This window comes from Thermobia domestica, unplaced genomic scaffold, assembly GCF_964235325.1.
Source record: "Thermobia domestica unplaced genomic scaffold, izTheDome1.hap1.1 HAP1_SCAFFOLD_920, whole genome shotgun sequence".
Taxonomy (NCBI): Eukaryota; Metazoa; Arthropoda; class Insecta; order Zygentoma; family Lepismatidae; genus Thermobia; species Thermobia domestica.
In genome coordinates, this window is record NW_027656630.1 from 36,788 (window position 1) to 50,062 (window position 13,275).

Sequence of the window (13,275 nt, forward strand, 5' to 3'; positions counted from 1 at the left end):
GTTCTACTTTTTTATTTGTGATCGATTTCTCTATCTCTCTTCTGTTCCCTTCTCATTCACCCAGGACCGTTAATTTGTAGCAAACTGATGTAACTTGAGGTTGAATATCTTGAAGTTTGTGTTCAGCAACAACGCATCACGTTTGTTTAGTCAATTTGTAAATACTTCTGATGTCGGATACTGGGAAACCTGGACCAACGATAGAAAGTGGAAAGTAGAAAACAAGAAGAGAAAAAAATGCTGGTAAACTTGTGTATATCACACAAAATGCTGAAATATAGAGTAATCCGTTGTTGTGCGAAATTAAAACGAATCTTTAGTTCCTTCTATTGTTATTTCTTTTCGCTACTGAATTATTTTCAACGAACTTAAAAAGTTCGTTACTGAATTCTATCTCTCTCTCTCTCTCTCTCTATGTGTGTGTGTGTGTGTGTGTGTGTGCCTGTTTTGCTAATTTTTCAATTTTGAGCCCTCCATTCGATGGAGCATCAAAAACTATCTGAAAGAAGTGATGGATTTTTTCGCGTCACTCTTACCGTTTCCAAAATATTGCCCCAAAAAGTTTCGATTTCGGGAGATTTAAGGAGCCATATCCCAGGAACTGTAAGTCATAGAGAGGTCGTGGCCACTGGCCAATTAACTACTGCCCAACTGCCCACCGTTCCCCAGATATTGGCCCGAGACATTTAAGGAGCCATATCTCGCGAACCGTTAGTCATAGAGAGGTGAGATTTTGCAATTTTTTGCGAGAAACAGAAAAAGGTGCGGATAAAAAGATTTACTTTTACATGTAAGGAAAATCACAGTTATCCTTTCTACTCCATCTCTCCATTCGTTTTAAGTTCGTTCTGGCAATGCTCTTGGAGCATTCTCAACTGGTTTAACTCTGGTATTAGTGCTTCAGAAGTGAGTTTATTTTTAACAGATAGATTATATCTAAATATAAAAAACAAAATATCTTTTATTTGGTACATAGCTTATTTGCAGAATTATATCAAAAAGAACTTCTAAAATGCATGCTTTTTCATTAAAAAGAAAAAATAATAAAATGTAGTAATTTTTGAGGTTGTATAAAAATTAAGATTAAAAGCATTGGGCAGGACACCTTTATTATTTTTAGGAAGAGCGCCCTATGCGTTCAGTCTTAATTTATTCATTTCATTTCATAAAAAATATTTTCTTCTTTTAGGTCTAAGGGGCATTTTTTTAAATAAAAAAAGACAAAAATCAATGGGCGCTCTTCCTAAGATTTCTAAAACTCACTCCCAAGGCTTTTAGTCTTAATTACTCCATTTTACCACACCGCAAAAACATTATTTTATTCTTTTTACTGAATTTTATTATTGTTTACATTTTACTGGATTTTATGAAAGTTTTGTTGTAAGAAAGTTTTCTGTTAAACTAACTAGCTCTATGGTCTATGACACCCGAAGGTTCAATGCCACATTTAGAAAAACTCTCCATTGACTTCTATTTTTAGCCCATTGGATTCCATTTCTACTTCGTATTCCTATTCCCGAGAGATCCATTTTAATATTGTCCTCTCATCTACACCTAGGTCTTCCTAATGGTCGTTTTAAGATTGGATTTCCAGTTAAAACTTTGAAAGCGTTCTTACTTTCTTTCATTCTGGCTACATGACCTGCCCAACTGAACCTCCTAGATTTGACGACCCTAAAATGTTCGGTAAACTGTATAAATTATGTAGTTCTCAATTCCCGTTCCTCTTGTGTCCGAATATTTGTCTCAGAATCTTGTTCTCAATAACTATCAGTCTATGTTCTCACATCAGAGTAAGCGACCACGTTTCGAACCATACAGAACAACAGACATCATTATCATGATATACCTAGGTATATTTTAAGCTTCAATTTTTTTGTTACAATTATTAAGTGCTTTCTGGTATTTTTTTATTATTCAGCAAGCACTTTTTTATTCTTAATTTCATTCACATGAAAATACTACATTGTTTCAATTCGGGAGATTACATATTTCAATTTCTAAAAATATTTGACGAGAGTTACAACAGTTCATTCAAAACTTTTGCAAAATAATATACATAACCATTTCATATTATCCAAGCATTGTGAGTACTTTTCGTAGAATGATAAACAAGAGTGAACATTATGGGAAAATGTTGTGTTGTCATCAAGTTTAAAGAATTTGTACAAGCTTTGGACCTGTAATTACTATGGAAAAGCGTTGAATTTAAAGTTGCAAGATTTGATTCTAATGAATAAAAGAATAATCTAATAAAAGCATTATAAATGAACTCTCTCTAACCCTTGTGAACCTGCCCCCCCCCCACCTCTCGGTACAAACGATTTCCGCATATCAATAAAAAGTACTTCGTTTGTACCGGTTTGTACCGCTAATATTTTTTTGTACTGTATTGCAGTACGAGAAATTAAGAAAACAAAGTGGGGGGGAAAGTTCACGCAGACCCCCCACATTGTCCTAGAATCGATTTAATTGGCTCATTTGAAAGACTTTCGTTTGTACCGGATTGTACCGTAGTTTGTTTCGTTTGTACCGTTCTGGATTATAAAAAATTAACGAAACAAAATGGGGGCCCAGATCAAGCTGGCCCTTAAATCACGACTTAATACACCGCGTACACATGAATTTTGTGTGTCATATGAATGTACTTGGTTAGTACCGGATTGTACTACAATGAGTTTTAGTTTAACCATAATAGATTATGAAAAATTAAGAAGACAAAATTTGGGATCTGTGTGTACCTGCCCCCCCCCCCCCACCACGTTGTACAAACGATTTAGTTGGCTCATTTGAAAGACTTTCGTTTGTACCGGATTGTACCGTAGTTTGTTCTGTTTGTACCGTTCTGGATTATGAATAATTAACGGACCAAACTGGGAGCCCAAATCAAGCAAACATTCTAATCAAGTTTTAAAACACAAGATACATACGACTTTCGAGAAATTTGAATTTGTCATGGTAGGTCAACCTGGGCCGCACATCTTAGTTTCCTTTCCAATTCGAATCAAAACGTCAGCAAATTTGAATTTTTGGTAACAGGTCAAATTGATTAACAAAACATATTTTTCTGAATTCGAATGGAAACGGTACAAAAAAATTGTATCCAATATATGGCAATTTGTAACAGCAAAATAAGAATGTGTACTATTACCAGGGTGTAGACGTTTGAATTTTAATTGACGGGTCAAGCTGGAACGCACTTCCTTTTCTTTCTAATTCGAACCAAAAATTTGTACCTAATATATACTAATCTGTACTACCACCAATTTCAACAAACATGCATTTTTGTTGGCGGATCAAACTGCCCCGCACAACTTATTTTTTCTTCTAATTTGAATCGAAACGGCACCAAAAATCTGTACCTCATATGTACTAATTTGTATTACGAAAATTACAATTTGATCCCCCATGAATTTCGATAAATTTTAATTTTTGATGGCGAGTCAAACACAACAAATTTTTCTATTCAATTCGAATGTAAACAATACCAAAAATTTGTAAGAATTTTAACTCCCACCAATTTCTACAAATTTAAATTTTTGATGGGTCACGCTGACCCGCACAGTTTGCTTTTTTTTCAATTCAAATCAAAGCGGAACAAAACAATTGTACGCAATTTGTACCACAAAATTTAAATTTGTACTCCCACCAATTTCGAGAATTGTGAATTTTTGATGGCGGATCGAAGTTACCCTCATAACTTATTTTTCTTTACAATTCGAATCAAAACGGGACCAACATTTTGTACCACCAAAATTAGAATTAGCACCCGCACCAATATCTAGAAGATACCAATTCTTATTTTGGTAGTTCAAATTGGTACATAATGGGTACAAATTTTTGTAAGGTTTTTGATTCAAATTGAAAACAAAGTGTTTGTGGATCAGTTTGGCCCGCCATCAAAAATTCAAGTCCCTCGAAATTGGTGAGGCTAGAAATTCTAATTTTTGTGACAAAAGTTGTACATATCGGGTACAAATTTTTGAACAATTTTGATTTAAATTGGAAAGGAAAATAAGTTTTGTGGGCAAGTTGACCTGCGAACAAAATTCTGTCTGACATAACCTGCCATGCTTCACGAAATTTCTTGGGATACAAATTGCAATTTTGGTGTTACAAATTAGTACACATTGGGTACAAATTTTTGGTACCGTTTTGATTTGAATTGGGAAGAAAAATTGTTGTGCAAGCCTACTTGACTCGCCATTAAAAATTCAATTCTCGCGAAATCGGTGAGTGTGCAAATCATAGTTTTGGTGGTACAAATTGGTACACATTGTTTACAAAGTTTTAGGACCGTTTTTATTCGAATTGAAAAAAAATATATGTGTTGTGTAGGCCATGTTGACGTCATACTGGTCCTTCATTAAATTCAAATTTTGTCGAAAAAAGTAGAGTGTACAAATTTTACTTTTGGTGGTACAAGTTGACGCATACTGGATACAATTTTTTGGTACCGTTGTGATTCGTATTTGAAAGAAAAATAAGTTGCGAAATCCAGTTTGACCCCCCATCGAAAACTCAAATTTCTCGAAATTGGTGGAAGTACAAATTCTATTTTGGTTGTACAAATTGGTAAGTATGGGGTACCAATTTATGGTTTAATTTTGATTCGAATTGGAAAGAAAAAAGTTGTGCGACTCTGCTCTACCGGTTATCAAAAATCCAATCTTTTCGAAATTGATGAGGGAACAAATTTGTACATATAGGGTAAAAATGTTTGGTACCGTTTTTATTTGAATTTTAATGAAAAATAAGTTGTGCGGGCCAGTGTAACCCGCAAACCTAAATCCAAATTTCTCAAAATTGGTGGTTGTACGTACATATTCAAATTTTGCGACTACAAATTGGTAAATATTGCCTACAAATTTTTGATACCGTTTTGATTACTATTCGAGAGAAAAGTAAGTTATGCGTGACAGCTTGACCCGCAATCAAAAATTCAAACTTCTAAGTATTGGTGCGGGTGCTAATTCGATTTTGATGGTACAAATTAGTGCATAATTAGTACAAATTTTTGTCCCATTTCATTCAAATTGTAAAGAAATTGTGTTGTCCGGGTCAGCTTTTCCTCAAAAAGGTACAAGCGAAAAAACTACCGTACAATCCGGTACAAACGAAAATCTTTCAAATGAGCCAACTAAATCGTTTGTACAACGTGGTGGTGGGGGGCCAGGTTCACACAGCCCCCCAATTTTGTTTTCTTAATTTTTCATAATCTATTATGGCTAAAACAAAACACTTTGTGGTACAATTCTGTACTAACCACCTACTTTCATATGACATACAAAAATGATGTGTACCCGGTGTATTAAGTCGTGATTTGGGGGCTTGTTTGATCTGGGCCCCCATTTTGTTTCGTTAATTTTTCATAATCCAGAACGGTACAAACGAAACAAACTACGGTACAATCCGGTACAAACGAAAATCTTTCAAATGAGCCAACTAAATCGTTTGTACATAGTGGTGGGGGGCCAGGTTCACACAGCCCCCCAATTTTGTTTTCTTAATTTTTCATAATCTATTATGGCTAAAATAAAACACTTTGTGGTACAATCCTGTACTAACCACGTACTTTCATATGACATACAAAAATGATGTGTACCCGGTGTATTAAGTCGTGATTTGGGGGCTTGTTTGATCTGGGTCCCCATTTTGTTTCGTTAATTTTTCATAATCCAGAACGGTACAAACGAAACAAACTACGGTACAATCCGGTACAAACGAAAATCTTTCAAATGAGCCAACTAAATCGTTTGTACATAGTGGTGGGGGGCCAGGTTCACACAGCCCCCCAATTTTGTTTTCTTAATTTTTCGTAATCTATTATGGCTAAAATAAAACACTTTGTGGTACAATCCTGTACTAACCACGTACTTTCATATGACATACAAAAATGATGTGTACCCGGTCTATTAAGTCATGATTTGGGGGCTTGTTTGATCTGGGCCCCCATTTTGTTACGTTAATTTTTCATAATCCAGAACGGTACAAACGAAACAAACTACGTTACAATCCGGAACAAACGAAAATCTTTCAAATGAGCCATCTAAATCGTTTGTACAACGTGGTGGGGGGCCAGGTTCACACAGCCCCCCAATTTTGTTTTCTTAATTTTTCATAATCTATTATGGCTAAAATAAAACACTTTGTGGTACAATTCTGTACTAACCACGTACTTTCATATGACATAGAAAAATGATGTGTACCCGGTGGATCAAGTCGTGATTTGGGGGCCTGTTTGATCTGGGTCCCCATTTTGTTTCGTTAATTTTTCATAATCCAGAACGGTACAAACGAAACAAACTACGGTACAATCCGGTACAAACGAAAGTCTTTCAAATGAGCCAATTAAATCGATTCTAGGACAATGTGGGGGGTCTGCGTGAACTTGGCCACCCCACTTTTTTTTCTTAATTTCTCATTCTGCAGTACAGTACAAACAAAAGTATTTGCGGTACAAACCGGTACAAACGAAGTACTTTTTATTGATATGCGGAAATCGTTTGTACCGAGAGGTGGGGGGGCCAGGTTCACAAGGGTCTCTCTCTATGCTCACAATTGAACGACGTAGAGAAAGATATTGCCATTTTCTTATGCAACCAACATTTCACATTAGTTATGGTGGTTGCATATACGTCAAGGCTAACTATTCCCTTTTTACTTTGGCAGCGAGGTTTCCTTTCCTAGATTTAATCTCACGTAAATCACTCCCTCCACTCTTGCTAATCTTTCTTCTCAGTAATCCAGTCGTTTAAACTAATTTTCCTTTGCTCTATTTTCTTTTACGTTGTTGTTATCCCCAAAAACAGTGTTGTAACTCTTTATCAACGGTGTAGGTGGAATTTTAAATTCGTAGTAGAAATTTCGAAACGTAAAGAAAAGTAATTGTCGTTGAATTGGTGAGCTTACTCATGGTATCCGAAAGCAAACATGCTCAAGGTGTTTGAGATTGAATTAATTAAAAAGAGAATTTTCTTAGAAAGCAATTGCTCTTAAGTACAGTATCAATACAAGTTTTAAGCAATCTGACTAATCCAGAGCTTTCACTAATTCGGCATCTTTCCTTGCAAGAAAGTTGGATTAGCAAAAACGTTGTGTAAAAGGCTTCTTCAAGTTTTTTCGTACGTAATTAGCTATCGAACTTGCCTATGTTTTATGATACTCACCAGGATTAAATGTACTAAGTTGAAGCTTTCCGCTATGGGAAACACATACGCATTCACATCTTTTGAATGAAGTTAAATTCGTTAAGACTACCAGATACATTTTCCATTTTGCTTTCTCAGTACATTCATTCCATGGGAAACTATTCTTTTGTCTTTATAGGCATGAATGCGATTTTAATGAATTGAATGTACAGTTTTATTCTTTACATCTAATTAGGTATTATTATTATTATTATTATTATTATTATTATTATTATTATTATTATTATTATTATTATTATTATTATTATTATTATTATTATTATTATGCCTTTTGGCAGCTCCTGGGACTAATGAGAGTTTTTTGTTTTGTTTTTCTTAATTTTCAGTTTAGACCTGGAAATGTTTCTTCCATTCTTTCGATTTTCAGCTTCCTTTTTTAACTCCCAATATTTTCTTCTATTTTTCAAATCATCCATTATTTGTGTTCTTCTTCTTCCTGTTCCTCGCTTTCCTTCCATCTTTCCTTCTATGGTAGTATGATGAAGACAGTTTCTTCGCAAAATGTGCCCAATCCAGTTGGCCTATCTACTAAGGATGGTAGCTGGAAGCGTCCTCTTCTCTCCTATCCATTTTAAAACGTCTTTGTTTGTTACTCTTTCTCTATATATATCCATTTTATCTTCTCCATCTTCCTTCAACATAACATTTCGAAGCTCTTTAAATATTTCTTCTCTAACTTCCGTAATGAAGAAGTCTCTGAACCATACAGTAAAATACTCCATATATATCACTTGACCTACTTCTTCCTTAGTCCAATATTAAGGCTGCTAGTTAAGAGTGATCTTTTCTTGTTGAATGATTCTTTAGCTATGGCAATTATCAAACTGATCTCTCTTTTGCAGTAAGCGTCTCTCGTCAAAATGCTTCCCAGATACTTGAAACGATCGACCTCTTCGAGTACTTTGTTCTACTCTGACCCATAAGGGCATGTTTCCACGGGATATTTTCATGACTTTCGATTTTTCAATGTTGATTTCCATCTAATTAGATACTTTGTAAACATGTAAATATGTATCCTATATACATTTAATGTGATTTCTGTTAACTTTGAGTTATAAATATTAAAATAATTTATCATGGATGTTAATTTCCACAAATTAAGGAACGTTAATAAATTTTAAAAAGAAAATAGGAAAACCGAATAAGTAAAGTATCAATTAATTTGAAATATGAAGAGAGAATAATTTGCTCACACAAATTAATGAGGGATGAAGGATGAAGGAAGTGTTAATCCTTAAAATATATTTCTTTTCTCACGTATATTTCTTTTGATCTTATGCTTCTCCATATAGAAATAATAATAATAATAATAATAATAATAATAATAATAATAATAATAATAATAATAATAATAATAATAATAATAATAATAATAATAATAATAATAATAATAAATAACACATTTGAATTTAAAATATACTAAAGAAAACAAATTTGTATCAAACACAAATGAAAATCCAATACATCCTGATCCTGATCCCAAACCCAGCTGTGGGTTTTTAATATTTAAATATGAGGCAGCCTTGAGCTAGAGTATCTATTACACTTTATTTGTTGTAAGTTGGTATAGATATTAGATAGTATTGAACTATGATCCATTCTTATTTTGCGTTCTATTGTATCCAGTAAAATCCTTGGAATAAGTTGAGAAGAAGCACGGCATTATTTGCTATGACTACATAATTATCGTAATAATAAGATAGTTGGTTAAAACTAGTACATCAATGGTAAATTAGAATGAAGTGTTACGCAGAAAATACAGTTGGCTTAGACAATGATTGGATGCTATTGCTATTAATTATTATCTTGATAAAAAATTTTGTCTTTATAATATCAACGCATATTATATATATTTGCAATTCATTACGCTTAGGCAATAAGAGAACGGCTGTACGTTTGAGCGTCACTTACTGTAAATTTACAATGCGTATAAATCGTGCAAGTGAAGTCTATTTACGTTAATTTTAGTTGATAAAAAATTAATTGAAAGAGCGAGCATTGTAAACGTTGAAAGGCAGTTCGTATTCACCTCCGTCGTATCCTGTATTCTAACGTAGGAAGGCGTCAGTAAATGAACTTCTTACTCGAAAGATAATTGACGTAGATTGAAGAAGCCATGCTGTTAATTGACAGAGGCGCTTTTCATAAAGTACATTCTACGCTACGTGGGAACGTGGGCGACAGGAAGGAACAGAGTCCATTTAACAAGGAACAGAATGGCTGCTTAAATGTTCCTAGTTCTTAATCAAGTACGAAACAAACAAACAACTTGAAACATGTTGACGTACACTTGTTATCAAGTAATCAACTGTGCGAAATAAATACCCACAATTCTATAAATTAAACAGAAATACATGTAATTTTAATGGGAACCACGGTATCCCAACTCCTACAGTATTCCATTAAAATACTAATAGAAGAGCCCGTCTCTCGCACGGGAAGAATGAAGTTTAATAAATATAAAACGAGAATTGGAATATTATAGTAATTGTTCTCTTTTCTCTTTCTAACGTGGATTTTTTTAAAAAGCTGTTACGCTCGTTTCCAACTTAAGCAAATCCTAACATTATAAGTATTTTTCATAATAACAAATTGGAAATTACAAGATTACAGAAATTTCCGCCAGTCCCCCTGTTCCGACATGAATCAATGAAATGGTTAACGAATGTTGTGTGGATATATAATAACATCACTATACAGTATTATTGTGGATTTAGTTGAAGGTAGGTGGCGCCCCCTTGTACTTCTGTCTTTACTTACTGGGAAAGGTCGTGGGGTGTCACTCTCAGTTCATATCGATACTATGCTCATTCGATTCCTTTTTACGTATGAAACAATTAGGCAACCGAAGAAATCCTCGATCGCAAGCATTTTGCGGTTACGAGCATTAAAAATTCAAAATTGAAAAGTTTTTTTAAGATTGAAGTAACATTGTTTTTAAAGATACAAGCTCCATTTTTGGTATCAAAGGATTTTCTTAGGTGCTCAACACAGTTGCGAGGTCAAAACGTACGCATTTAGCAAGATAAGGTCAATTATTGGGGAGGAAGTAAAGGGTAATGACAGGTTACAACTTGCAAATTGCCTCCCACTTGGCACACCGGATCGTTAGGCTGATAAAATGTATTGGCTACGTTATTCGGCTGCATTGTCTATCAAATATCACGTTTTTAGAGTTTCTTTTTTATGCATGACATCGTACTGTAATTATAGTTACAAATAATGTAACAGTTCTTCTAACATGTATTATTATTATTATTATTATTATTATTATTATTATTATTATTATTATTATTATTATTGTATATGTTTGTTGATCGTTTTTTTAGAACCACAGAAAAATTCTCCGTCTCTGCGAGTACGTTCGTTAAGACACTTCTATCTTTACTTATTTCCTATAGGGTAGAATCTAAAGGATAAGAATTGTTCCAAAAGATTAAATTTAATGATTTGCTAATCTATAGAGCTGTTAGTTATGGTTTGATAATGGACACGGGTCTACAGGTATAAAAATGATCGCATCTAGTCTACATCACAATCATACACAAAATTACTTCATCCATGTATAGAAATTTCGTTCAACTTAATTTCCTCATGCATGTCTAAGAGACAGCGGTGAATCTAGCCCGGGGTCGAGGGACCTAGGACCCCCATTTTTGAGTGAAAAAAATAATTAAAGATATTAGTTATATACAGGGCCGGCTGCAGGATTGCCTGAGGGGGGTGCACCAATATCTACCTAAGTAACCAATCACACTGAAACTCTTCAAAGTGACATGTGACAATATTCTTTACCCCTGACACAGGGGCGTACGCAGAGGGTGTGTCCTGGGGGTCCAAACCCCCAAAATTTCGACTTTTGTGTAAATTTAGCCTAATTTTAGGGGCAATTTTAGGAATTTTAATATAAAATACTCTCATATTGAGTTTAGACCCCCTCGAAATAAATTCCTGTGTACGCTACTGCCCTGACAACACATGCATAGAACGGGGGGCGTATTTCCAAGAGGGTTGCAAGTGTTATGCAGGAAAAAATGTTCTTGTCTTCTCCTGGCTTCTGTTGTCTTTCCTACTTGACAAATGTTATATTCTTTTGCTTGGTGAATCCTTTTCCGTCAACTTTTACAAAATCGACTTAAACTATTGCTTTTGCAAAACTCAATTTTCTTTTAAGTCCCAAACGAAAACATGATGGCAAAAAGTTTCGGAAATTGTTTGAATTTTCACTGCTAGCTTCTCGTTTTAGATAGTGTATATTTACACCTTTACACCCCTAAATCCGGCCCTGGTTATGTATGAGTTGAAAGTTTATGGTAAACTCATGATATGCTTACCATAGTCTCAATTCTGACAGACCCCCCTAGCTTTTACTTTCTAGATCCGCCACTGCTAAGAGAGATGCATTAGTTTATTAAAGAACAGTGGTTATAAAACGAAGCACATTTTGTATTGTTAATGTACTTACCAGCAACAGTTGTAGCCAACTCTAGAAAGTAGTAACTACTGACGAGACGCTTGATTACGTTGATTTGCTCCAAAGTTAACTGGACGGCGTCTTTGTATTGAGCCTCGCATGGAACGTACGCAGACCAAAACTAAAACATACAAAAGATAAAGAACCATTATTTAAGGTTTTATTAGTAACTATTTTCTACATTGTACTTAACATCATCTTGTAACAGGCAGGTTCAACAAACTACGACAATGAAAACTTTCTTTTTTTTCAATTGATACAATGAAATAAAGACAAAATACTCGTTGTTTTTGGCGCAGTCTTCATGGTGGTGCAATGTAAGTATTTAAGTTCTTTGGAAGTACGCGCATTCTCGGGAAAAGAAATCTGGCTGTGATCTGTAGCCCGTCGTGCAGAGTGGTTTCCACCTCTTCATCGTCTCGGAAACTTGCGTCCCGTCACTTCTTTGAGCTATCCGAAATCATGAAATTCACTGCAATATAGATCTAATATGGCGGGTTTGAGAGCAACTACAGTTTGATATTCTACATTGTAGACACTGTTAAACTAGCAGTATGAGGTGGGACAGGCACGTAGCCAAAGGGGGGTCCGGACCCCCCCCCCTTCGAGACCAGAAATGAAAAAATTAAGGAAGGATAAAACAAAATGAAATGACAAAAAGAAGGATCAGCGTTAAAAATTAAAAAAAAAAAGCTACAGGACACTTTTGCTTACTCTTTCTTATGAGGAGATTTGTATTACTTACAACATAGTGACGAGGTAAGCGAGGTATCCTGGAAGAGTCAGGAAATTTGAAATTTCAAGAAAAGTTATGGAATTCTCAGAATTCCTGCTACTAGTCAGGGAGATTTCAAGCTTTCGAAAGCATAAGTGCCGTTGTGTAACAGCGTGGACATTTTTAATCATAACTTTTCGTCATCGCATCCTTGCAGTGTCAAACATGATATTTCAAGGACAATTTTCTGTTGCTTCTTTAACCTGTCATTGGGAACCGAGAGTAGTTGACGGAATAATAAAAACAAAAAGCTATGTTGAAAGAAAGTTCCGTTAGCATTTGATTCAACAGAGAAAGGAACGCATATATTGTAAAACTAGTTGAATATACACATGCTTCGCACAGGGGCTGTATTTGGACGTCAACGCCTGTGTGAGTATCACCATTCATCTCAGCGACCGCGAAAACTATGGATTTGATACTAACATCGGTCATTTTGGGCTAGTTTTTTTTACATGTCTCGGTTTCCACCCCCCGCTGACTCCCGGCCAGCATACTTTCAAGTCATCGCTAATGGAAGTGTCACCATTGATTTCAGCGACCGCAAAAATATGAATTCGACACTAATAGCTCAAGTGGTAGAGCGTTGGCTTCGCATTTGGGAGGTCGTGGCTTCGAATCCTGCTGCCTACATCCTGACTGAGGTTTTCCAGGGTTTCCCTCAGTCCTACCAGGCAAGTGCCGGGATGGCACCTACTAATAGGCCCTGGCCGATACCTTCCCAAATCCTTTCCATTGTTAATGTTCCCACATAGCACACTACGTCCCTGGGATGTCCCATTTTGATTCCAATCATCCCATTCCATTCCCGGGAT

General features: G+C 35.2%; 1 protein-coding gene across 1 annotated transcript in view; it reads right to left on the reverse strand.

The window, feature by feature from the left end:
- The window catches only part of LOC145677476 (dipeptidase 1-like), a gene marked incomplete at both ends in the record, with an annotated part of 59,911 nt that overhangs the window by 33,793 nt on the left and 12,843 nt on the right, over positions 1–13,275 (reverse strand). Inside the window, one exon of the mRNA XM_081747954.1 lies at positions 11,677–11,806. Within this exon, the coding sequence (XP_081604080.1) occupies positions 11,677–11,806 (130 nt within the window). The remainder of the gene's footprint in view (positions 1–11,676; positions 11,807–13,275) is intronic.